This window comes from Spermophilus citellus (genome assembly GCF_964194105.1).
Source record: "Spermophilus citellus genome assembly, chromosome: 9".
NCBI classification, from domain to species: Eukaryota; Metazoa; Chordata; class Mammalia; order Rodentia; family Sciuridae; genus Spermophilus; species Spermophilus citellus.
In genome coordinates, this window is record NC_138191.1 from 11,976,633 (window position 1) to 12,004,362 (window position 27,730).

At 40.4% G+C, this 27,730-nt stretch overlaps 2 protein-coding genes across 2 annotated transcripts in view; one reads left to right on the forward strand and one right to left on the reverse strand.

Moving 5' to 3' along the window:
- The window catches only part of LOC308655429 (intelectin-1a-like), a gene marked incomplete at its 3' end in the record, with an annotated part of 158,386 nt that overhangs the window by 111,854 nt on the left and 18,802 nt on the right, over nt 1–27,730 (reverse strand). The window lies entirely within an intron of this gene.
- Nucleotides 3,001–17,622, forward strand: LOC308656744 (intelectin-1a-like; the record flags this gene model as incomplete). Its single annotated transcript, XM_081308122.1, has 7 exons — nt 3,001–3,058; nt 4,537–4,638; nt 5,757–6,004; nt 6,333–6,491; nt 12,148–12,268; nt 14,127–14,230; nt 17,470–17,622. The coding sequence occupies 7 exons, from the start codon at nt 3,001–3,003 to the stop codon at nt 17,620–17,622; spliced, it is 945 nt and encodes a 314-aa protein (XP_081164248.1).

Here is a 27,730-nt window from a genome sequence, read left to right on the forward strand (position 1 = left end):
CGGTGTGGAGGGCAGATATGGACTGTTTCTCTCCCCCATCTCAAACCCAGAACTCAGCCTGGAGCACTGTGAGGGCACAGTTGGCAGGACCCCACAGAATCCATAGCACTGTTTCTCTGCATTGCTGTCACATTGGTACGCAGGCTGTGGCTGTGGGGCAGGCCGCTGATCAATCAGACTGAATCTCCAAGGGCACAGTTCACTCATGATTGAGCCACAGTAACTGATCCTCAGGTGTTGAAATCCTTCTTCTAGGTTTCAGTGCACCCAAATTTTGCTGGAAATTCCTAACAAGATAGATTCTGGCTGTTCTAAACTCATTAACCACCTGCACAGTGATATGGTACATGGGGGGTGACGCACTCTATTTGCAGCCATCTTCAGAGAAGGTCCTCTGAAGATGGTGGGGTGGTGGGGTGGAGCTTCTCTCTTGGTGCACACACATACAGTCAATTTCCTGTATCAGGTACATTTTGAATTGTTTTCACATTCACTGGCCAATGACGATGACTCTAACTTCACCAAAAGCAATATTCTATTAATACAGTCATCTTTTCTTCTTTGTTTTTGCAGTGCTGGGAATTGAACCCAGGACATTGTGCATGCTTAGGGAAATACTCAAATTCTTTCCTATACCTATCAGCACTCCCTCACCTCCCAATAATTTTCAGCTCGTGACTACATACAACCTAGCATCAAACCAGCCACCTCCTGTACCCCAATATAGGTTGTAGTGTAAGTGGAAAGTGCATTTGGCTGCCATTGCTATCTCTGCTATTTTTCTCCTCTTCCCTCAACTTGTCATTGCCAATGTTAAAATAGTCCTTACTGGTCTTACACATATCCTCTTAACTCCTCTGATTCCTGTGTTCTGCAGCATATGGAAATTCAGTGATGGAGGAAGTTGAGCTGAAATACAAATAAGACCCAAAGTAGGGAAGAGAAAGAGTGGAGAGAGGAAGTGTCCAGTATCCATACAACCCTCCTGGCCACCAGCTATGAGCTCACTGTTGCTTCCAGATGTCTGAATAGATCAATCCTAAAATCCCATCCTGATAGTCTATAAGTGAGTGAACATAAGACACTAAAGTGGTTCGGCTGATGTGCAACAGAAACAAGCCACACTCAAATTGCAGATGCATAAGCAAAAGAAATGACTGCTGTTGTTTTAAGCCACTTCATTGTGGAGTGGATTGTTATATAGCAATACATAACTGACACCACTCCTATGGCGTGGATTTTGACCTTGGTTGTCCAGATAATGCAAGAGGACAGGGATATTTTTAATGGGATTGTATGGATGGTTTGCTTAATCAGAGTCCATGTCAGCACAAGTGTGGAGAAGGGATTGAAGGGGGCCAATACTAGAGACAGAAGTAGTTTAGGTTTGAAATAGAGGCCAGAGAAAGCCTTGTTATATGACACACCAGTGTTAATCACAAGCCCAGATGAATGGTTTTGGGCAATCTGGACAGTTCTATTCCCCTGGCCATGGATTGCTTCAGGAATGGGTGTGTGTTTGGGCTGAATGAATCATGTCCTCACTTTCATATGTTGAGTAGGAATGTGATTACTTTTGAAGAAGGACTTTAAAGAGGCAATTAAGTTAAAATGAGGTAATTAGGATGGATTCTAATCCCATATGGGGATTGTGCAGCCCTGCATTGGAACTGGTGACTCTGAGGGCCAGTAGGGTTTCAAGCTGTGACCCTTGAATCTTCTGGGTACCCAGTTGTGAATATCCCTGAGTTTCTATTGGTTATACTTTTGACATATCAGCCTAACTAGAGCTAAATGAGCTTCTTGTTCCTCTTTTTGATGACCTCGGACTTCGTGAGAGGTCTGAGACTGTGATAATGCTGAGCAGGAGATTGCTGGTACCACTGCAGGCAGTGCAAGGAGGGGAGAGGGGCAGAAGTGGGCATTCCTTCATGGGCACTGCTTTATTTTATTCTATCAATATCTATGAGTGTCTTGTGCAAATCTGTACTTTGGACTTAAAAAACTAAAAAAATACTAACTTAATCAAAGAGAGGTTCACAATCTTTTCCTATGGGTTGCAATGTTATCAGTACTGTAATGAATTAGGGATGTGGTGTCACTGAGGAGGAGCCAATCACTTCTATTATAAGCTGATGGGATTTGGATAACATTGGAACAGGAATTATATAGGAGCTTTGAAGCATCCAAGAGGCTTTTTACTGACTTAATCCCACATGCAGTGGTAGTAAAGTTTCAATGGTTTGTGGCAAAATGAGAAAATTAAGGACAGAATAGCAAAACTTTGTATGGAATGACATTTCTTCAAGGTAAAGGCTTCTACTGGTCCTGAAATGGTATCTTCCCTATTTTGTTGTTAAAGTTTCCTTGTTCTGTAAAATGATGATGATAGTAAATATTTAATTTGAGAAAAAGGTTTTAATTATCAGGAAAGAAAGGCACAAAAAACCCCAAAATCATCATCAACTCTTGATAGTCTCACTTATTTTCTTTTTTGAAAATACACAGGTCCATATAATTCAGAAATCTAGGAACAATGCTAGTATTTGACCTCTAATATTTGTTCTGCAAATACATGAATTGTCACTGTTTATCTTTCTTGTATTTTAATCAGAGGTCTCATCATGCCAGGGGAGGAGACCTGGACTCTGTCGATATGCTTTCTCTATAAAGAGCTCAGCACTCACCTCTCATTAGGAGCCTCTGCAGAGAAATATCCAGTCTCCATTGAGCTGGCAACTTCAGCTCATGGCCCTGTGTTGGCAGAAGGGGTTTGCTTTCTGTGAGTTTAAGGAGTCTTTATTTCAGCTCAGGTCTGGTTTAGTACCCAGAGATGGGTGGAGTTAGAGAGAGAGAGAGAGAGAGAGAGAGAGAGAGAGAGAGAGAGAGAGAAGAGAGTGCTTTGAGTCTTTGTAGGATTAGACACCAGTGGGGACAGGGATAAAGAAAAATATATAATCAAGACAGTGACTTTCATCTTGCTTTTTTTTTAAGACTAACATGACCCAACTTGGATTCCTGCTGTTCCTCATTGTGGTCAGCAGAGGATGCAGTGCTGGTGAGTCTCCCTGTCAGGGCCCAGTCCCCCAGCTCACCTGCACACAGCTTTCAAAGAACACACACTAGGCAGGGTTGCTTCCAGGAAGGGGGACTCTCCTGAGCCAGAGATGACATCTTTGAGATGCACAGAGGCCACCTTGGATGTAGTCTGAGTGCTGATTTCTGGCCTCTGGAGGGATCTGGTCTCTAGCAGTGAGAGTATTGCTAAGACATATCCTGGGTCTGGTTCTTTGTCTCTGTGTGGTCCTGAGGGGACCCTAGTAAGAAGTGTGGCCTCTCCTTGCCATTTTCCACTATGATGGTATGCATTGACCTTGGGATTTCCATGGCAATTGTGTGACATGCTCTGTGCCCAGAGAATGTTCTCTTCATACTCCTGTCTATAATAAGAAGAGCAATGGCATTTTACAATCTGTATCTTTTAATAAATTTATTTATTTATCTTTTAAAGAGAAACACCTGTTTCTTTCCAGAGTACTGGGGATTGAACCCAGGGCCCTCTACCACTGACCCATATCATCATCAAGTTTATTATTTTTTTATTTTGAGATAGGGTCTCACTAAGTCACCCAGATCACAGGTGTTTACCCCCGTGGCTGGCTGAGAAAAGCATGTTTCTACATATTATCTCACTTGAAGTTATTAGCTTCATCTTAGGTAGATGGTAACTGAGGCTCAGGTGTGGCAGGTAGAACCCAAGGACTCTTCCCTGGAAGCCTGAGTTACTTAGGCCTGAATCCCTCTGACTTGAAAGCCTGTGATGCTTCCACCCCTCCAGACTTTTAGACTGGTTTGCAGAGTTGACACTTGTGTACAAGGTTCTTCATTCTGTGCCTCTGCTGGTCTCCTGGCTAGAGTCTCAGCTCTGTCACCTCACACTCTGCTTCAACCACCTTAAGCTACCTGTATTTCCTCCTCAAGCTGGGCTTTGCTTCAGTCTTTTCTCCAAGTCTTTGGACATGTTTTTCTCCCGCCTTGAATTCTCTTTTCTTTCTTCCAACTGATGAATCATGTCTATTCTCTCAGAGTACACTGTAGTGTCACCAGAACTAGAAAGCCTCTGTCACTAAGTCATCCTACTCCAGACAACCCCCAGCGCCCTTCAGACTTCTCTATTCTCATCTCAGAGATTTGTCTCGTTCTCCTGAGCTTATCCTTCATTCCTTTTAATAAAATTTTCTGTTGGTTTTGCCACCTCCCTGTAGAGGTAAGTTCCTGGGGAAGTTTAATTTCTTTGAATGCCCGATGCCCAGGGCAGGGCATGACCCAGCATGAGGTCCTGTGGAAGGAGGGAGGTAAACCTGTGCTGGATGCTGGCTCAGATGGGCTGATGGATGATGCTGGATAGCTCAGGGTCTTTCAACCCAGGCAGCCAGGCTCTACCACAGAGGTGGAGTGAGTTTGGGATTAGTGGCAAGGGAAGGCTGGGTTTTGTGTCAAAGCAGCAAAGGGAATTAAACTGTGCATATTCTCTAGCTGTGGACAGTGCTGTTTCCAAGGAATGGGCCTGGTCTTCATTGTCTCCATCTCTGCCTAGAAGCTGCAAAGAAATCAAAGGGAAATGCTTTAATGCAGATGGTAAGTACCAGCCCTATCAAGATTTTGTCCTCTGAGAAGTTTTTGATTTTTTGTATGTTTGTTTGGTTTTTGTGTATTGAAAAAAATATTGGTATTGAGGATTGAACCTGGGCAATTTACCACTGAGCTACATCCCAAGGCCTGCCCCTGACCATTGGCCTACTTTTTAAAGACAAGGTCTCTCTCAGTTTCTGAGGCTGATCTCAAACTTGTGATCCTTCTGCCTCAGTCTCCTGAGTTTTGGAGATTACAGGAATGTGTCACTGAACCAAGCTGGATATTTTTTAGTTTAAAAGAATGTGGCAAATGTATATATAATGTATTGGATGAGCTTTGTCATTTTAAGCAGTTTTAAGTGTACATTTCAGTGGCAGGAATTACTTTCTCAGTGCTATGCAGTCATCACCACCATCCACCTGAGGAAAATATTCATTACCTCAAACAGAAACTCTATTAAGTAATGAATCTGTATTTTGCCTTTTCTAAGGACCAGATAATTGCTGTTGTATGTTATATCTCTGTGAATTTGCCTATTCTAGTTACCTCATATGTGTAGAATCATAAGGTAGCTGGCTTATTTTACATATGGTCTATCTCAATTAGCATAATGTTTTCAAGGTTTATACATGTAGCATGAATAATTACTTCATTTTATCTATTGTTTATAGATACATGTCAATATATACACAATATAGATTGTACACGATGTGCCTGTATATACACCCAATATTTTGTTTATCTGTGGAATACTTGGGTTGTTTCTATGAATCCTGTGACTAATGCTACAATAAATATTAGTGTACAAATACCTGTTGTGAGATTCAATTTTTAATTCCTTTGGGCATGTACTAGAAGTGGAATTGCTGAGTCATATGAAAATTCTGTGTTTAATTCTGAGAGGAACCTTGCTGAGAGCTTGGAAAATTCTGGGTTCTGCCTCAGTCAGTAGGTTGTGTTATTCAAACCTGGGGGTGTTCCACTACACTCAGGGATGCATAGTGACAGGACTCAGGAGAGGAGTTTTAGGCCATGTTTATAGTTCCCAGAGCTGTCCTGGCCATGGCACTGAGATGGCATGAGCTCCCAGACAGGAGGGTTGGGGCTGGTTCTCTCCACAGATGGCCTGTATTTCCTCCGGGCCAAGAATGGTGCTGTCTACCAGACCTTCTGTGACATGACCTCTGCGGGTGGTAGCTGGACCCTGGTGGCCAGTGTGCACGAGAACAATATGGCTGGGAAGTGCTCGGTGGGCGATCGGTGGTCCAGCCAGCAGGGCAACAGAGCAGACTACCCAGAGGGGGACAGCAACTGGGCCAATTACAACACCTTCAGGTCTGCAGAGGCGGCCACCAGTGACGACTACAAGGTTTGTGCCACTGGGAAAGGGTGAGGACCTGAGTGTGGCTGGGCCACAGCATGCAGGAGGGAGGTTGGGAGGTAGGCTGAAGACATGGGGCTGGAGCAGAAGAGAGAAATAGTCACATGCCTCGCAACCTAGCTTCCTCCAACAAGGCCAATAGGCAGCAGGGTGGTAGTGGGGGCATGATGTGCTAGAAGTCCGTCTGTGTGAGCACGGCTGGCCATCTGTCCACATGGAGCCCAGAGCTGTCAGCTCAGCTGACAAAGCCCATGTGTGTCTTTTGCCCCTGTGGGACCTTCTGGGATGGTCATTCTCAGTGTTGGTTGCTTTCCAGAACCCTGGCTACTATGACATCCAGGATGCAGACCTCGGCATCTGGCATGTGCCCAACAAGAGCCCCATGCAGAACTGGCGGAACAGCTCTCTGCTGAGGTACCGCACCACGACTGGCTTCTTCCAGCATCTGGAACATAATCTGTTTGGCCTCTACCAGGTACACAGGGCTGCTGGCTGGGGAGCACTTAAGTGTTCAGGATGGGGGACAAATCAGCTCTCTGGAGCCATGTCCTGATTGAGTGGCTGGAAAAATCAAAGCTGTCACATTGCTCAAGACTAAAACAGTCAGGGGTCACTTCAGGGGAACTGGGCTGCATGAAATAACCACACAAGAGACACAAATACCTTTTGCTTTGGGGGTGCTATGATAGCTCCTCTGACCTTAAGGGTCCACAGAAAGAGAGTGAGGGAGTATGTGCTGACCCCTTTTATTGAGGAGAAACCATTCAAATGATGCAAGGGGTCAGGTTTCAGGGGGCTGAGTGTAGCTTCATGATGTCTGCTGTCAGCAGGTTGACTGACATCTAGGAAGGCCACCCCCAAGGACAGAATAAGGGAAGGGGACACACAAAGGGAGTTTCCATGGAACATTCTATTCCAAACAGGGCAAGGGGTTAATATCACAAAGGAACAGGTGAGTGTAGCTTGACCCATGGGGCTGCAGGAAGGCACATATGCATGAAGAGACATTTCGTTACATTATTTCTACCCTCAAGATTGGGGCTACCGTCTTCAGTTACTTAAAAGTGGCCAGATCACTGGAAGTGACCAACAGTGCCTCAACCAATCAAGAGAGGAAAAACACTGGTCACATGACATGGCAGCCTCCCACATATTCCCCCTTTCTTAATATAAAAAAGTAACTGGGGAATTCTATCTTTCGTTCACTGGATTCTTAGTCCAAGGTCATCATGATCTGCTATGGAAACCCAAAAGGAATTTGCAGAAAACATATAATTTTAATATCACAATCAACTTGGAAGATCCAGGTTATTATTATTACTTCACCAAACACTCATCATAAGATTCTTAATCTTTTCCCAATTTTATTGGGAAGCATTGAATTTGGCCATAATAACATAGACATGTTCATTTTTCACTGGCATTTAAGCCTCTCCATAAACCATAGAGCAGAGGACTCATTCACATTATTTATTACATTATCTTTAGAGCATTATAATCCAGTTCTCATCCTTCTATCAGCACTTATCTGACTATGAAGGATCTTGGAAGTAATTTAAGTCAAACATTAAGAAAAAATCATACATTGTAAGTTTTAAGATATAGCCACAAAGACTGTAACTGAAAAAGCAAGGAATAATATTTAAAGTAGTCACTTCAGGGATCATGAGACCAGCAGCTATCCTAGGTCTGGTTAATTGGCATACATCTGTTTCAAAGCCTGAACATTAACTTCAGCATATTATAGCTCTGAAATGCTAGCTGCCAATAACTAATGATATAATTAGTTGTATTTTTATAAGCTACAGGATATTTATTATTCTTTTTCTTAATTCTCACATTTGAGGAATTAATTAGGTCTGTCAGTAATGTAAATACTCTTGAAAAAGTCTATTTTAATAATCTTTCTGACAATTGTCCAGATATAGTCTTAATCACTAAAGACCAGCATAATTGTCTGGTTTAGGTTTCTCATATGTTGTCTTTTTCTCAAAAGATACTCCTAGTCAGCCTGTTTCCCACAGGATCAACATATAACTGACCATTACAGTCAGTACAATTAATCTAGTTTCATGGGTGGACTTTCTGTAATGTACATTAAAGATGGAACTGGGAAGTGGGTCCATACAAGTCTTTTCATAATTTTGACTTACCTGACAAGCTTGTGAAGCTATATGGCTATAAACCCTGTAGCTGGAAATTTACCTTCTTGTGCTAGATTTCTCAGTCATTATCATAATGACTGGTTTAAATTCTCCTTTGAAATCTGATTTAATTTACTGAATCATGTTCTGTAATATTAAGACTCTCAATATTACAATTTAAGAAAAAAAAATTAAATATTTTGTAAGACCTAGTATGTGTCTCTGGGGTCATATTTTTCCCCTTTTCTTTATTTAATAAAATTGAATAAAGGCTTGGCCTAAGCCATAGTATAATCAGTTTAAGTTATAGATAATAGCAAGTAATTAAATGATAAGAATAGATTTACCTTTTATTGATTATTGTATTTTTTAATATAGATTAGTTGATCCATTCCTACAATTTTAAAATAACTCTTGATCTCTTTTTGAGGTTTTAAAATATTTAGAATATTATCCTTTAAATAGGTATCTCTTAATTGTGTTTTAAAAAGTATGATTAAGGTTATTTCCCAGTGTAGGGGGCAATATATAAACCTTACCATATTTTTATGGATAATAGGTCCAGTCAGAGAACTTATATAATATCATTGAGTTTTTGAAGTTTGTAACCTTTATTGTTCAAAATTAACGTATGACTTTAATTTGGAGAACTTCAGTCCTAATAAAATATTCTCCCAAATCTCATAATTATCCAACAAACAAAATATGTAAGAATCAACAGTGTCTTTGAATCAATCAAATTTAGTCCCCAAGGACAATTGTCAAAATTGGGATCTAAGTGAGTAGTTTAATATATTTAGTGTTTAATCAAGGATATGAATTTATTCAGCAAAATTAATCCTTGCCTTAAACAGTAGGAATCATTAGGCAATAAAGATATTCCATTAAGGAAATAAACTTAAGATTTTAATAGGTCTTTATCATGTCAAAATATGGACAAAATCTTAGCTCACATGAGTATAGAAAAATTAGGAAAATAGCCTTAAATATCCTTCAATTAATCAGTTAAAATTTTTATAGTTAATCTGGTACATATAAATCTCTTTTTTAATTGTCTTAACTTTCCATATCATCTGTTTAGGTAATGATATAAGCATCTTTCTATTTAAGAAAATACTTCTATCATTAAAATCTAGAATAGAAAGATCTCGTTTTACCCAAAGATGATTTTCTTTCTTCTTTTTAGGACATCCAATGTGTGCTTCCTCTATGTTGAAGCATCTTTTTCTTCTAGAATTTTTCCTGATTATACTTTGGAACAATTTCTGAAAACCTTAGAATCTAAACAAATTATTGTACTTTGATAACAGGAAATATCAATGAAAATATAGTTAAAGTCCTTAGATATAATTATATCTGTTTATCATCTTAAAGTTTGTACAATAACTTTGAGAACTAAAAATTACTTGAAGGTTGTATTCTCTCCTGAAAGCAAATTTATAGGAAAATACATTTATCTCAGATATCTGTAACTAAAAGACAGCATCAGATAAATGTATATATAAAACATATAAATTGTGGGTTTCCTGTTGAAGAAAACAATTAAACAAATATATATTAACTAAACAATTAGACATATGTTAATTATATTATGGATTAACAACTATAGGTTATCAAAATACCTAGAAAAATATATATTTTAAGAATAAGGGCATAACGTAATTGTATTAACTTTATGTAACCATGTGGTTCTTAGATATTTGTATCCATTCCAATTTACTTTTAACTAGGAGTGCACTCTTACATGTGACATCACGTGATAAAGCTGAAATAAGATCCTTGTGTATACATTTATTTATTTCTTATAATTATATAGTCAGGAATGAGAATAAGGATTTTTTGTTCATCACAGGAATATTGCCAGCTTTTGTTCCTATGGCGAGCAAATGCATCCCCATAACCTCCAAAATTAAAAGCAAAATATAAAGAAGCATGTTTAGTATCTTTCGTCAATTGAACATTATTTAGTACCACAACTATAGAGAAAAGTTGGGTTATTTAACTCAAAACTAACTTAAATTTAGGGCTCCAATGTAGAACCTGTGGAATTAGATATTTCCTGAAAAAGGATATCTTTCAATGGCATTTACAGGTGAGCATTCTTTAAAAATGCAGGCTCTGAGCAGCTCTGGTAGCAGGTCTGAAACACAAAGTACAGGTTAGGAAGACGGGACCAGAAGTTCTGTCTGAGTCACTGTGGAAGAACCAATGGGAAGCCCGAGAAAAGGCAGGAGGTGGGACCGGGAAGCCCACTCCATGGTTAGAGTTGGCGGTTACCATGGTGAAGGAAACACATGGAGCCTGCTGTCCATTGTAGGCAGCAAAGGTTCCCTGAGATTTCCTAGCTGGTTGGATTTCATTTGATTTTGCCTGCATTCCCCCGCCTGGTCAGGATCCCATGGAGAGTAGCAGCTTGCCTTGTCTCTGTGACCTGCGGTTGCAGCTTATGTCCTCCCATATTTTCTACTTTCTCTTGTAGCACATGGGTGCTTTAAAAGTGAGTTTCAGAGGCAGATGCTAGGGTTACTATCAAATCAGGAGTCTGCATTTGGCATCTAGGTCAGATCATTTAAGGGTTAAAAGCACTGCTGACCACAGGGTCTAGTTACAGGGTCTATAGGGAGCATCAGCTAAAGTCTTTTGTCCCCAGCAGCTGCATTAACAGCCATTCTGATCCACAGAACAAGAATGTAGTAAAGAGGTTCAATATAAACTTTCTGAGTTTTCACAAAAACAATAGAAAAATAAAATTTACTTCTCTCCAGGTAAAGAATCCTTGGAATAAGCCTCATTATAACATTTTTTTTCCTTTTTCTCACTCTCCAAGAACAGACTTCTAATACATAAACCCCCAAAAATCTTTATAAAGATTCACAAAAACCATCCAAAGAAGTCCATAAAGGTGCTTTTCCCGTGGGAGAGGACTCAACTCAACAACATAGCCTCTTAATCATCTGAATAACTATTTACATTTATTTAGAGTCTCTAGAATTATAAAAATATTTTTTTCTTTGTAAAGACAAAAGTATTCCCCAATATTAAAATGTTTAACATCACAGGTTTTCCTTCTGTCTAACTCACTTACTTTCTACAATTCAGGCCACAATAGTCTGCAATCCTAAGCAAGCTTAACTTCTGGAGAGAAATTCCAAACTCACTAAACTTCTAAAATTTATCCTGGAGCCCACCCAGGGACAACACTTGTGGTGTTGCTCATGACTAAAACACTCAGGGGTCACTCCAGGGGAACTGGGCTACACGAAATAACCACACAAGAGACAGAGATAACTTTTTCTTTAGGGGTGCTGTGATGACTCCAAGGGGTCATGTTTCAGGGGGCTGAGTGTAGCTTCAGGATGTCTGCTGTCAGCAGGTTGACTGACATCTAGGAAGGCCACAAAAAAGGGCAGAGTAAGAGAAGGAGACACACAAATGGTGTTTCCATGGAACATTCTATCCAAAGCAGGGCAAGGGGTAATATCACAAAGGAGCAGGTGAGCATACCTCTACCCATGGCGCTGCAGGAAGGCACACCTACCCATGAAGACACATTTGGTTGCATTATTTCTACCCTCAAGATCGGGGCTATCTCTTCAGCTACTTAAAAGTGGCCAGATCACTGGAAGTGACCAACAGTGCCTGAAACAATCAGGAGAGGAAAAACACTGGTCACATGACATGGCAGCCTCCCACACAAAGTCACTACTATTTGAGTGATATTTTAATGAGTTCACTGCAATATCATGCATATCCCAGAAACTCTGAGCCAGGCAAGGAAGAGGTCTAAGGGAGAGCAGAGTGGGAAGAGAGAGGAAGAGACACAGAGGACTTGGGTCTCTTGGGGAGATCCTGCTATGGGGAAGAAGGAGTCGTTACTATTAAGACTGGTTTCTGAGTAATGACAATTGACTGGAAGGGATCCCTTTCATATCCAAAATGGGGGCTTATCTACTGTCCTTACAAAACTTGTCTTTTTGGTTTCTGCAGAAATACCCAGTGAAGTATGGATTAGGGAAGTGTTTGAATGACAATGGCCCAGCAATACCTGTGGTCTACGACTTTGGTGATGCTCAGAAAACCACATCTTACTACTCACCTATTGGTCAAAGTGAGTGTTTGCTCCCAAAGTCCAATCAGAAGTCCTTTCTTGAACTCTTGGTGAAAGAGGGAAAGAGGGTAAATAACAATGATAAAAAACTGCTAGACAGGGTCAAAGGTGCATTCTTGTCATCCCAGCTACTCTGGAGGCTTGAGGCAGGAAGATTGCAAGTTTGAGGCCAGCCTCAATAACCTAGAAAGACCCTGTCTCAACATAAATAATAATATGGGTTGGGGATGTGGCTCAGTGCCAGAGCACTCCTGCATTCAATCCCCAGTACCACCACTAAAAAAAACAAAAGCTAGTATTCACTTATCAAGCTGTTAAATTATGTCAGCTCATTCCTAGGAATTTGATGTGATTTTTTGAAATCACATCATGAGAAAACTATGAAGTTATGATTATAATTTTCTCCAATTTACAGGGCATAAATCCAGCCTTCCTCCCTGTTGAGCCTCTTATAATAATTAAGAAAAGGTGAAGGCTAATATTTATAGGAAAGAACTAGCAAAGTGGTGAGGAAGATTTATTTTTATTTATCTATTTATTTATTTTGGTCCTGGGGATTGAACCCAGGGGTGCTTAACCACTGAGCCACATCTCAGCCCTTTTTTATATTTTATATATAGAGAGGATCTTGCTGAGTTGCTTAGGGCCTTGCTTAGCTGCTCAGGCTGGCTTTGAACTTGTGATACTTCTGCTTTAGCCTCCCATGACACTGAGATTACAGAAGTGCTACCGCATCTGACCAATATTTTTTTGTTGTTTTGATGGATAGCTATTGATTTTCTTTAAAGAGACATTTTTCAGTACAATGAAACCATAGAAATGAAGTTTTGGGTCAGAAAAATCAAGAGCCATGTGCTTTTGGTATTTGAATGAAAGCAGGAAAGCGAGTGATGCTGCTTTGGTCACTGGCTGAGATGTGTGTAAAACAGGTGGCTGCATCGGACATTGCTTACCCTGCTCATCTTTACATAGGGGTTTGTCTTTCTATTTTCTTTTTATTTGGTGGTATTGGGGATTGAGCCCAAGAGTACTCTACCACTGATCTACATCCCTAGCCCTTTTTTTTTACGGTCTCACTAAGTGGCCGAGACTGGCTTAGAACCAGCGATTCTCCTGCCTCAGCTTCCCGAGTCACTGGCATTACAGGTCGCACCACTGTGGTGGGCCTAGGGAGCTTTCTGTCCAGTCTAATGTCTCCATAAATCTTTAGGAAAACAAGTCTTCTGTGAGTTCCAGCCTCTTACTCCAGATGAGAGAGCTTCCCTCAAGGCCAAGTTCAGATCTGGGATTCACCAACCACTGGCCACACTGTGTGGAGCTCCATCCCTATGGCTTGGATGTTCAGCTGTAGGCTAAACTCTTGGCTTAGGGCATCTTGTTCTGGTTAAAAAGGAAAATGCTTCTAGTTATTATTATTATCATTATTAGATACTGGGAATTGGACCCAGGAGCACTTTACAATTGAGCTACTGCACCAGTATTTGTTGTTTGTTTGTTTGCTTGTTTAATTAATTAATTAATTAATTATCCCCCCCCTTTCCTGGATGGGCTATTTATTTATTTATTTGCAGTGCTCCTAAGAATTGAACCCAGTGCCTCACATGCTAGGCAAGCACTCTATCACTGTGCTGCAACCCCAGCCCCCTGCCCCAGTCTTTTTTTTTTTTTTAATTTTCAATTTTGAGTCAGGATCTCTCTAAGTTACTGAGGGTCTCAATAAATTGCTGAATCTGGTCTTGAACTTGTGATCCTTCTTCCTCAGCCTCCTGAGACACTGGGAATATAGGTGTGTGCCTCTGGTGTCCTGCTCTAGTCACTCTTTTTAATACTTGGCTCTTGTTTGTACCTTCTTTTTCAGGAGAATTTGTTGCAGGGTTTGTCCAGTTCAGGGTGTTTAATAATGAAAGAGCAGCCAATGCTCTGTGTGCTGGGGTGAGAGTCACTGGCTGCAACACGGAGCACGTGAGTTTCTGGGAGACAGCGCCTGCATGCATGTGCGCGTGTGCGTATGTATATGTACTTATGTGTGTGTGCCTGTGTCATTGTGCATCAAACTTGCTCTCTTCCCCCCTTTATTCTCTTTACTCCCCTTTCCCATTTTTATTGGTATATTATACATACTAGTTGGTCTTCTTGCTACATATTCCTACACGCACATGACATAATATAATCACTTTCATTTTACAGTACCTCTTTCCCTCCCCTCCTCCTTTCCTGGTCCTCTTCCTCTACTCTACTGGTCTCCCTTCTATTTTTGTGGGATGCCCTTCTTTCCTTCTTTATTCTTTTTAGCTTCCATATATCTCATTACCCTCTTGATGGTGTCATATGAATAGAATTTGAATGGAGTCCATTTTATCAATATTTTAATTTATGGTGAGTATTTTTGTGCCTGTTTTCTTCCTTTGTTTCTTTCTTTCTTTTTTTTATTTTATACTGGGGATTGAATCCAGGGGTGGTCTATCACTGAGATACATCCCCTTTTTATTTTTTTTTTATTTTGAGACAAGGTTTTTCTAAGTTGCAGAGGCTGACCTCAAACTTGCCATCCTCATGTCTCAGCCTCCTGAGTCATGTGCCACCGTGCATATATGCATGTGCCACCATGCCCACTCAGCTTGTGTTTTCTTTAAGAAGTACTTCCTGTATTGAGGTCATAAGGCTACTGCAAATATAACATTAATATTGGAAAAATTTTTAATATTAACATCTAGAATACTCATCTTTATGTGAGCATGTGTATGTGTATGAGAATGTGACTTCCTTTCTCCTTGCTAAGGCTCAAGGACCAGAACTGCGGGACCTCCTGTCCAGGCGCAGACATCCTGTACTGTTTAGGACCAAAATCAAGGATTGAGGTTTCAAATGCACCATTGTTGTATTCTCAGCCTTTGGGATTAAATATTCTGTTACCTAGAGTTAGGAGGAGGATTATGTTCAGGAATGTTAGCCCACAGCCAGCAAAGACTTCATAAATGAAGGCTCAGCTACGTGAGAAATCCTTAGGGAGTTTGAATTAAGGAGACCAGACTCTAATTACCTTTAAACCAGCTCCAGGATGGCTCCTCCTAGCTCCAGCCTCCAGCCACCTATTATGGTATCAAGGTTACTAAAAGGCCAGCGAGAAAGACAGAGAACACGCCAGGGAGTGCACTTTTATTGGGGAACAAAAAATTCTGGGGAAAATCCCATCCAATGAAGATTAAGGGGGGTAGTGTCCCAGGGTCAGGGGCAACGATTGGGTCTTCAGGGTAGTGGCAAGACACACCTCCACACGGATAAGCCCTGGGAACTGAGAAGGGTGGGGAAAGCTCTGGACACCAGAATGTGTCTAAGCGTCTCTCACCCAGCCAGGGAGGTAACTCAAATCACATGGGAGGATGGCCTCCCACAAGGAACAACCCATGAAAGCCTTTTGAAGCTGAGAGTGTTTGAGAAACATGAGGTGTTGTTATTCTCCACCTGAGCTTTAGCTGTCAGAGTTTAACTTGGCCTTCCCACCCCTGTCCAGGGATTGCATGGATGGACCATGTATGAGACGTTACCAGGAAAGTCCTGGACATGGTTATGATGGGGAATTTTCAGAGTGGAAACACTAAACGAGCAAATCTTTTGTGACTACCTGGCTCCCCTGGCACTGTGAAGCCATGGCTTCAGGCATGTGTAATGTAGTGTACACATTTGCCAACAAAAACATGCTCTTACCTGTACTGGGCACCTACACTGTATGAGAACAGGAGACACAATGGTGATATATTTCTTGCTCTCATCCAACAGGGCAGACTTTCACACAAAGGTGAAATTGCTATCTGATGAACCCAAGGTCTTAATAGAAATATAAACCCGGGAGGTGTGAATGTAGCTCAATGTTGAATGCTTACCCAGCATACGTGAGGTCCTTGGTTCAACCCTCAACAACAAAAATAAGACAAAACAAAACAACTCAACAGCAATAACAACCACAAATAACTAAGGGCTATAAGGACATTTAACTCTGATGAGGGTGTCAAGGAAGTGATTGCAGGAAAGGGAACTTCTGTGCTGAGTCTTGAGAGCTGGAGAGAGAGAACTTTATGAGTTCTCAATGCAATCTAGGAAATGAATAATGTGTTCAGAATCATCAGTGTTTCAGAGGGCACGTGGCATTAAGGGGGCAGCAAGATGCTTTGCCATTTTGGTGCATGAGATGTATGTGGGGTAGTGACAGGAACTGAATTAGGAAGAGACCTCACAACACACCAATGATTTTGAACTTTATTCTATAGTTGATGGACTTGATCCTCTTTGTGATGATCATGTTGGTAGCACAGTGGTGACAGATTCTAGTAGGGAAAGACTGAAGTCTAGGAGATCAATATTGAGGTGGTTCCCCATAGTCTAGATGAAGGCCTGAAACAGGGTATTGCCAAAAGGGAAGAAAAGGGGGTACTGTGAATTCCAGAGATTCTAAATTTATGGCCAGTTGAACACTGATGATGGAAAGGCAACAAGTCTACATTGGGGTAAGGGAATATCTTTTATTATATCAAGGTGTCTGGATGATGAGCAGGTTTAAGGTCAACTAGACATACAGTCATATGCTGCTGCACAACAATATTTTGATCAATGACAGACTGCAAATATGACAGAGGTCCCAGGAGATCATATTACCTTGTGACATCATAGTCATCTTAGTTTGTGTAAATACACTATCATGTTCACGCAGTGTCAAAATTGCCCAATGATGTATTTCTCAGTACGTGTCCCCATGTTAAATAATGTCTGGATGTAATTAACTGTGTTTCAGTTAAGGGGAGCCTGAAGTGCCTTCAGAGAGGTCCCAGTGATAGAGTTTGAGGTCTTCAGCCCAAGAAACAAATGGGGCCATTAGTGAGTTGTTACTAAGTGTAGCCAAAGAGGAACAGACAATCTATATGGGAGAGGGAGATGTGTCCCCTCCCAGGGAGCAGCACTTAAGGAATTTATGAAGGAAGAGTCCAGCCAGGGAATCCAAGAAGGAATGTTCAGAAAAGTTGAAGGAAAATCAGGAGGAGATGGTGTGTCACTAAAGCTGGGGGTAAAGAAGTTTTATCAGAGACCCAGATTAACACTGCCCATGGAGAATTGATGAGAAACAAAGATTCCTCTATATTTGGTCATTAAGGTCTTTGGACTCCCCGGCAGACCTCTCATCACCACCTCCTCTTCTCCTTTTTTCCTAGCACTGCATTGGTGGAGGAGGATTCTTCCCAGAGAGTAATCCCAAGCAGTGTGGAGACTTCTCTGCTTTTGACTGGAATGGACACGGAACTCAGGTGCATTTCAGCAACAGCAGGGAGATAACAGAGGCAGCTGTGCTTCTCTTCTATCATTGAGAACTTCAGACTACGGGACCCAGAGCTCTTTCCCAGTGATGCAGTCCCAAGGATGGAGAACCACTTGCCTAGCAGTTAGAATGTTAGTAGTAGAGGAATGAAGAATAAATCATACTAATTCAGGGATTGGTGTTTGTGTTATTCAACTTTGCATCCCTGCAACCAAAATATGTGTCAAGAACAACTTAGAGGAGAAAAAGATTATTTTGGCTCATGGTTTCACAGATCCAGTCCCTGGTGGATCAAGTCCATTGCTTTGGGCCCAAGGTGAGGTAGAACATCATGATGGAAGGTGTGGTGGAGGGAAGTTACTCCACTTATGGCAGAAGGGGAGGGAGACAGAGACGGGGAGCAGGAGGAGACACACGTGTGAGAGCTAATAGAGTAGGAAGGGGCCTCTGGGAAGAAGACCCTTCTAGGGTCACTAGACCCTAGTGACCCACCTCCTCCAGCCATGCCCCACCTGCCTACAGTTACTGCCCAGTCAGTTTACACAGATTAGGATGGACTGATTAGTTACAGTGCTCACAATCCAGTTATGTCACCTCTGAGTATTCCTGAATTAACACAGGAACTTTTTATGTAGGGAGTAAAGCACTGCAGGAGATTCCAAAAGACTGTCTATTGCTCTGAACTATTCAACTTCCACCACCTTCGTGCTTGGACTGTTAGGGCTCAGGAATCCTGACAGAGGAATATGCCATCCCCCAAAGTCCTTCAGGTAACCCTTTAAAATAGCCAGAGGAGTAAAGGGCAAGGAGGAGGCTTTTTGTCCTGTTCCTTCTTACCTTATCCATATGGACTGCTCAATTTGCATCCTCTACCTGAAACTCCTAAGGAAGAAAATATTCTTTTTTGTGTGGGGGATTGGGTGTGTGACAAAGTCACCCAATATCCATATCTGGTGTCTGACAGCCTTGGTGGTGGGTGTTCTCCTTAGGGAAGGATGGGGCTGGCAGGCCTCTGAGGATGACTCTTCTAGGGTGGTGGCTAACCCTCCTGGGATCCCATCTTCAGGGCCTTGTTCAAGAGGGGGCCAATTGACCCAATCATCCCCACTGTGTTATCATACAGGTAGGATGGGATGACATCAGTACTGGCCCTCAATTAAATGTTAGGTGTTTTAAAAGAGGGGAAATTTGCTGGAATCTAAAACTGAACATTCAAAACAGCCTGAAGAGGACAAGGGGACACAGGATGTTGGATATCATAAAATAAAGAAGAAACTCCCAGCAGCACAGCCACTGCCACAGCTGGGTAGAAGCACCACCCAGAACAGCCCCTCTGTGAGCAAAGTGGAAGGATAGAAGAATTAAAGGAACCCACATTTCTAGGATCCCTGAGTTGTGTGTGGTCATGGAGTGTTTAGAAATCAAGGACATTGCCTGATTAAACTGAAAGATGTGCTGCACAATATCCTTGTGAAGGAAAGAACCAGCTATCTCCCCAGGCCAAAGGAAAGGACAAGGGAAGGAACAGTTTTGCAGCCACTTCATGGGGTTCAGCACCTTAGAGAGCTGACTCTTGGCAAACCCAAAATTGGCCTGAAATACAGGCCCAGGAAACACATGGCAGGACATAGGGTATTCTTACATGACCTGCAGAAAATCAAATGTGGAGAGAGGTTTAAAAAGGGGACAACTGGTTGTGAAAACCTGCTGGGCTCTGCCCCACCCCCTCCAACCTGGCTTCTTGAAGGCCAGTGATTCAGAAGGATGGCAGCTGGAGAGAGTGAGTTTTGAGACTAAACCCAACACCAGGAAATGTGGGTGCCACAGGTGACATAGGGGACTGAGAATTGGCTCCTCCACCACACAAGTGGAACCCAGGGGAAATCCCTGGGGACCTGTCTTCCAGAGTGGACTGGTAATTACTGGGCCCTGGATGTGGAATGATTTAAAATTTCCAGGCCAATTGGCGTTCAGGGAAGAGCCTGGAGTTCACCTAAGCCTAAATCCTGCCTCCAGGAAATCCACCTATGGGGTGACCTCTCTCACTCCAGCAATCCAGAAGGTGCAGCATCATATTCCAGATGACCCTACCTGAAACTGAGAAGAGAAGCTGAGAATCTTTTGAAATCCAATAGAATGAATTTTTTTAACTTTGCATTGAGTTTTGTTTATTTTATTTTCCTCTATTTAATTGTGACCTTAATGGTATATGGACATTTATACATACACCTATTTGGGTTTTTTCCTCATTTCTAGCATCTTTGAATTGAGTTATTGTTTTGCGGACTAGGATGTTTGATTATTATATTTTACTTTTGTTTTGTATTCTTTTATTTTTATTTTTAATTATTAAAAATTTTTACTTTATATATATTTTTATCTTACCTGTTTCCCTTGATTGTCTTTCTCTCTTTTCTTCTGCTAACAGCCAATCTTTATTGTTCTCTCTTTCATTCCTCCTTTAATGTTTTGTTTCTATCTTATCTCCCTCTCCTTGTAATTATCTAATCTTATACCACTTCTGTTATCTCCCTGTCCACCATTGTAAATTGTAAATTTTTTTTTGCAAATGTGCTGTTTTTATTGTAGGCAATAACTGATCATATCATTGCTGTTTATTGTGATAATTAACATTGTAAATGTCATCGTAGGAACTATTTGTTTTAATGCTGTATATTGTTTGCATTGGTTGTTGTTAATATTTGACTCCCCTAAATAGTGAAGTACTGGAAACCTTCAAGAACACTGTAGATCCACAGGGGATAGACTCTACTGCTCAGATCCATACTGTCAGATGGGTAGACACACAAGCAACATGAAAATGCAAGGGAACACGGTGGAATGAGATGGACATTATTACCCTAAGTACAAGTATAAAGGCATGAATGGTGTGACTCTACTTTGTGTACAAGCAGAAATATGAAAAATTGTGCTTTATGTATAATATAAATTGTAATGCATTCTGCTGTCATAACAAATTAGAATAAAAAATAAAAATAAATTTCAAAAAGTTAAAATAAAAAAGGCAATGTTGGGTTTTTTTTGCCTGCCCCCCCTTCCCTCCTGACCTGCGGGAGAGATTGGGGGAGCACGCCCCAACCAGAACAGGCCAAGAAAGGTAAAAGTCGACTGGCTGCCCACCTGCACCCAGCCCTACCTCCCTGGAGGACAATCAGACGTGCCAGGGAGAACTGTCAAAGCAGGATCTCGTTTAATGAGAAAACATACACAGCTAATATAATGTACAGGAGTCAATCAGGATAAAGGTCAGCAAGATGGGGAGAATTTACATCTACACCCATCCTACAGGCAGTAATGTACGTGAGGGCAGAGGGGTTCTGAGCGTATCCTAGAGGTGGTCCGATTCTTCATCACAACCCATAGCAATGCCTCAGGCTAATCGCTAGGTGCTCTCTTAGCCATATGTGGCCCCAGGACTGGGAAGTGGGTAGCAGCCAGCATGTTAAGTTTCCTCTTTTCTGATGCAACATGCCACATGTTACATCATGCCCTACAAGGCAAGACAGCAAATCACCCCAAACAACCAAGATACTCCAATAACAGAATCCATTGACACTACAGTGGAAGAAATATCAGAGAAGGAATGTAGAATGTACAGAATCAGACTGATCTGTTAAGTAAAGGGTAGTACAGGAAGTGAAATCAGAGAGAAAAGAGGAAGTAAAAGATTACTTCAATAAAGAGACAGAGATTTTGAAATTACTGAATACACTTTCTTCTCAGCAGCACATGGAGCCTTCTCTAAAATAGACCATATCTTATGCCATAAAGCAAGTCTTAGAAAATAAAAAAAAAAGAATACCATGCATCCTATCAGATTGTAAGGAATAAAATTAGAAATCAATGATAAAATAAAAAATAGAAGCCACTCTATCACCTGAAGACTAAATTATATGCTATTGAATGGCAAATGGATAGCAGAAAAAATTAGGGATGAAATTTAAAAAATACTTAGAGGTGAATGAGAGTAGCAATACAACATATCAAAATCTGCAGAATGCTACGAAGACAGTCTAAGAGGAAAGTTCATTGCATTAAAAGAATAGAAAGTCAACAAATAAATAAACTAAGACTAAATCTCAAAGCCCTAGAAAAAGAAGAACAAATCAACACCAAAAGCAGTAGAAGACAGAATATAATTAAAATCAAGCTGTCTCTTCACTGTGCGAGTGAGCCACTGACCCGCCGAGCAAAATGGAACAGCTGATGAGTGACAATTTAAAATCTAAGTGATCCAACATGGCGGCGGACGCGGGGAGATCAAGTCTCTAACCCCTTCAGCTGCACGGGCATAGGGAGAACTAAACTGTCAAAATGCTGTTTGCTCAGGACCACTAGGCAATGTTGAGCTGACGTGGACCCGGGGCGAACAGTCTGGGCTTCTCAGAACACACCGAGCCCGGATCGGCTCCATTCAAGCTCCGGTTCGCCTGCTTCTTGTGACTCAGCACTAATGATCCCGCTGAAATAACTAGCCAGCCCGCATGAACTTACAGAGGTAAAAGCCAACCGAGCACGATAGCCAGACCGAGAGAATCAGGAGTGACGCGGGACTAGCGGTGCTTAACTCCCGGCTATCGCTCCCACCTGTTCTGATAACTGAGGTCCCTTGCACCAGCTACCAGGGGAGTTGCTACTGGAGGGCAAACAAATTTGCTGGGGGTTCTCAGCCCCAAGCTCTACAAACTTAGGGTCTGAGGGAGGCAAACAGGGAGAGTGTGCCCAGGCGTTCATGCAAACAGGGCTCCCAGGAGCAGCAGACCTGACGTGTAGCCAGTATTGTGGTGTCACAGGTGAGCGGGGCCTGGCTTGAGGAAACACAAGAGAAGGCCCTAGGCACTCAGGATTGGAGACCCGGACAGTCTGGGAGGAAGAGCTGCTGCACAGTGATTGGATCCCACCTATCGAGAAGAGAAGCTTGGCCCATGGGCACAGCTCCACCTACTGGAAGAGAAGTTAATCAAGCTCCATGACTGCATTTATTATTATTTTTTTTATTATTATTTTTTTTGTTGTTTTATTTTATTTTCATTTTTGTTGTTGTTCTTTAACTTTTTTATTAATGTTTTCAATTTTTTAATTCTTTTTATTTTATTATTATTACTATTATTTTTTAAACTTTAATTTCCATTTTTTTATTATCATTATAATTTTTTTTAAATTTTTGTTTTTTCTTTTTTCTTTCTTTATTTTCAATTTTTTTCTTTTGTCTTTTCATTTCTTTTCAATTTTCTTATTCCCCCTTCCTTGAATTCTACGTGCCTACACTCATTCTCTTTAGTGACTTCTTCCCTTACCTTCTAATATCTTTCCTCCCAAGCATCAAATAAATTTATAAGAGTAAACAGTAACTCAGCAGTCAAACAGAACAAGAAGTAACATGAGCAGCACAAAAAAGCAAGGAAGAAAAGGAATACAAACAATGAAGGACAGCCTCAATATTCAGGAGGACCTAGAGTCATCAGAAAAATGGCCATATAAAGAACTCAAGGAATACCTTAGACAGATGGAAAGGAACCTTAAAGAGGATACGAGACAGCAAATCCAAACAGCAAAAGATCACATTGAAAATGAATTACATAAACAGATAAAAGAAGAAGTTAAGCATCTTTATCAGGAGGTAGAGATTATAAAACATAATCAAACAATAATTCTAGAAATGAAGGAAATGATAAACCAAATTAAAAACTCAATCGAGAGTATCACTAACAGAATGGAGCAAGTAGAAGCCAGAACGTCAGTTAATGAAGACAAAATATATCATCTTGAAAAGAGTCTAACCAACTCAAATAGGCTGGTAAAAAATCACGAGAAAAACATCCAAGAGATTTGGGATAATTTAAAAAAACCAAACTTACGAGTCATCGGGATAGAGGAAGGTACAGAGATTCATACCAAGGGAATGAGTAACCTGCTGAATGAAATAATTACAGAAAACTTTCCAGAAATAAAAAAGGAAACAGATATACAAATTGTAGATGCATACAGGACACCGAGCACACAAAATCACAGTAGACCAACGCCAAGACACATTGTTATGAAGATATCCAATATACCGAACAAAGAGAAAATATTAAAAGCTACAAGAGAAAGGAGGCAGATTACATTTAGGGGTAGACCAATAAGGTTAACAATGGATTTTTCATCACAGACGCTGAAAGCGAGAAGATCCTGGAATAACGTATTTCAAACACTGAAAGACAATGGATGCCAACCAAGAATTCTGTATCCAGCAAAATTAAGCTTCAGGTACGACAATGAAATAAAAATCTTTCATGATAAACAAAAGCTAAAAGAATTTGTAGCCAGAAAACCAGCATTGCAAAGCGTCTTGAGCAAAACACTACACGAGGAAGAAATGAAAAACAATAACCAAAACCATCAGTGGGAAGTTCCTCGGTAAAGACAGAGGACGGGGGGAAAGCTAATCATGGAGAAACAAACTAAATTAGAAAAAAAAAGGATAAATAATCAAACATGGCAGGAAGTACAAACCATATATCAATAGTAACTCTAAATGTTAATGGCTTAAACTCTCCAATAAAGCGACATAGGCTGGTATCATGGATTAAAAAAACAAATCCAACAATATGCTGCCTCCAGGAGACACATCTGATTGGAAAAGACATATACAGGCTCAAGGTGAAAGGTTGGGAAAAATATACCACGTACACGGTCCTCATAAGCAAGCAGGGGTGGCCATCCTCATATCGAATAAAATCGACTTCAAGACTAAGTTAATCAAAAGGGATAAGGAAGGACATTATATACTGTTAAAAGGAACCATTCACCAACAAGACATAACAATTATCAATATTTATGCACCAAATAATGGTGCTGCGACGTTCATAAAACAAACTCTCCTCAAGTTCAAGAATCAAATACACCACAACACAATAATTATGGGTGACTTCAACACACCACTCTCACCATTGGACAGATCCTCCAAACAAAAGTTGAATAAAGAAACTATTGACCTCAATATCACAATCAATAACCTAGACTTAACTGACATATATAGAATATATCAACCATCATCAAGTGGATATGCTTTTTTCTCAGCAGCACATGGATCCTTCTCAAAAGTAGACCATATATTATGCCATAGGGCAACCCTCAGTAAATATAAAGGGGTGGAGATAATACCATGCATTTTATCTGATCATAATGGAATGAAACTGGAAATCAATGATAAAAGAAGGAAGGAAAAATCCTACATCACATGGAAAATGAACAATATGTTACTGAATGATCAATGGGTTACAGAAGACATAAAGGAGGAAATCAAAAAATTCTTAGAGATAAATGAAAATACAGACACAACATATCGGAATCTATGGGACACAATAAAAGCAGTTTTAAGAGGGAAATTCATTGCCTGGAGATCATTCCTCAAAAAAAGGAAAAACCAACAAATAAATGAGCTCACACTTCATCTCAAAGCCCTAGAAAAGGAATAGGAAAACAATAGCAAATGTAGCAGAAGGCAAGAAATAATTAAAATCAGAGCAGAAATCAACAAAATTGAAACAAAAGAAACTATTGAAAAAATTAACAAAACTAAAAGTTGGTTCTTCGAAAAAATAAATAAGATCGACAGACCCTTAGCCATGCTAACGAAGAGAAGAAGAGAGAGAACTCAAATTACTAACATACGGGATGAAAAAGGCAATATCACAACAGATGCTACAGAAATACAGAAGACAATTAGAAATTATTTTGAAAATCTATACTCCAATAAAATAGAAGATAGTGAAGACATTGATAAATTTCTTAGGTCATATGATTTGCCCAGACTGAGTCAGGAGGATACACACAACTTAAACAGACCAATATCAATGGATGAAATAGAAGAAGCAATCAAAAGGCTACCAACCAAGAAAAGCCCAGGACCGGATGGGTACACAGCGGAGTTTTACAAAACCTTTAAAGAAGAATTAATACCAATACTTTTCAAGTTATTTCAGGAAATAGAAAGAAAAAGAGGAAGCTCTGCCAAATTCATTTTATGAGGCCAACATCACCCTGATTCCGAAACCAGACAAAGACACCTCAAAGAAAGAAAACTATAAACCAATATCTCTGATGAACCTAGATGCAAAACTCCTCAACAAAATTCTGGTGAATCGGATACAAAGGCACATCAAAAAAATTGTGCACCATGATCAAGTAGGATTCATCCCTGGGATGCAAGGATGGTTCAATATACAAAAATCAATAAATGTTATTCACCACATCAATATACTTAAAGATAAGAATCATATGATCATCTCGATAGACGCAGAAAAAGCATTCAACAAAGTACAGCATCCATTTATGTTCAAAACATTAGAAAAACTAGGGATAACAGGAACTTACATTGACATTGTAAAAGCTATCTATGCTAAGCCTCAGGCTAGCATCATTCTGAATGGAGAAAAATTGAAGGCATTCCCTCTAAAATCTGAAACAAGACAGGGATGCCCCCTATCACCACTTCTATTCAATATAGTTCTCGAAACACTGGCCAGAGCAATTAGACAGATGAAAGAAATTAAAGGCATAAAAATAGAAAAGAAGAACTTAAATTATCACTATTTGCGGATGACATGATTCTATACCTAGAAGACCCAAAAGGGTCTACAAAGAAACTACTAGAACTAATAAATGAATTCAGCAAAGTGGCAGGATATAAAATCAACACACATAAATCAAAGGCATTTCTGTATATCAGCAACAAAACTTCTGAAACGGAAATGAGGAAAAACACTCCATTCACAATATCCTCAAAAAAAAAAAAAATACTTGGGAATCAACCTAACAAAAGAGGTGAAAGACTTATACAATGAAAACTACAGAACCCTAAAGAGAGAAATAGAATAAGATCTTAGAAGATGGAAAAATATACCCTGTTCATGGATAGGCAGAACTAACATTATCAAAATGGCGATATTACCAAAAGTTCTCTATAGGTTTAATGCAATGCCAATCAAAATCCCAACAGCATTTCTTGTAGAAATAGATAAAGCAATCATGAAATTCATATGGAAAAATAAAAGACCCAGAATAGCAAAAACAAATCTAAGCAGGAAGTGTGAATCAGGTGGTATAGCGATACCAAATTTAAACTATATAACAGAGCAATAGTGACAAAAACAGCATGGTACTGGTACCAAAACAGGCGGGTGGACCAATGGTACAGAATAGAGGACACAGAGACTAATCCCCAAAGCTACAACTATCTTATATTTGATAAAGGAGCTAAAAGCATGCAATGGAGGAAGGATAGCATCTTCAACAAATGGTATTGGGAAAACTGGAAATCCATATGCAACAAAATGAAACTGAATCCCCTCCTCTCGCCATGCAAAAAAGTTAACTCAAAGTGGATCAAGGAGCTAGATATCAAATCAGAGACTCTGCGTCTCATAGAAGAAAAAGTTGGCTCCGATCTACAGATTGTGGGGTCGGGCTCCAAATTCCTTAATAGGACACCCATAGCACAAGAGTTAATAACAAGAATCAACAAATGGGACTTTCTTAAATTGAAAAGTTTTTTCTCAGCAAGAGAAACAATAAGAGAGGTAAATAGGGAGCCTACATCATGGGAACAAATTTTTACTCCTCACACTTCAGATAGAGCCCTAATATCCAGAGTATACAAAGAACTCAAAAAATTAGACAATAAGAAAACAAATAACCCAATCAACAAATGGGCCAAGGACATGAACAAACACTTCACAGAGGAGGACATGCAATCAATCAACAAGTACATGAAAAAATGCTCACCATCTCTAGCAGTCAGGGAAATGCAAATCAAAACCACCCTAAGATACCATCTCACCCCAGTAAGATTGGCAGCCATTATGAAGTCAAACAACAACAAGTGCTGGTGAGGATGTGGGGAAAAGGGTACTCTTGTACATTGCTGGTGGGACTGCAAACAGGTGCGGCCAATTTGGAAAGCAGTATGGAGATTCCTTGGAAAGCTGGGAATAGAACCACCATTTGACCCAGCTATTGCCCTTCTCGGACTATTCCCTGAAGACCTTAAAAGATCACACTACAAGGATACTGCCACATCGATGTTCATAGCAGCACAATTCACAATTGCTAGACTGTGGAACCAACCTAGATGCCCTTCAATAGATGAATGG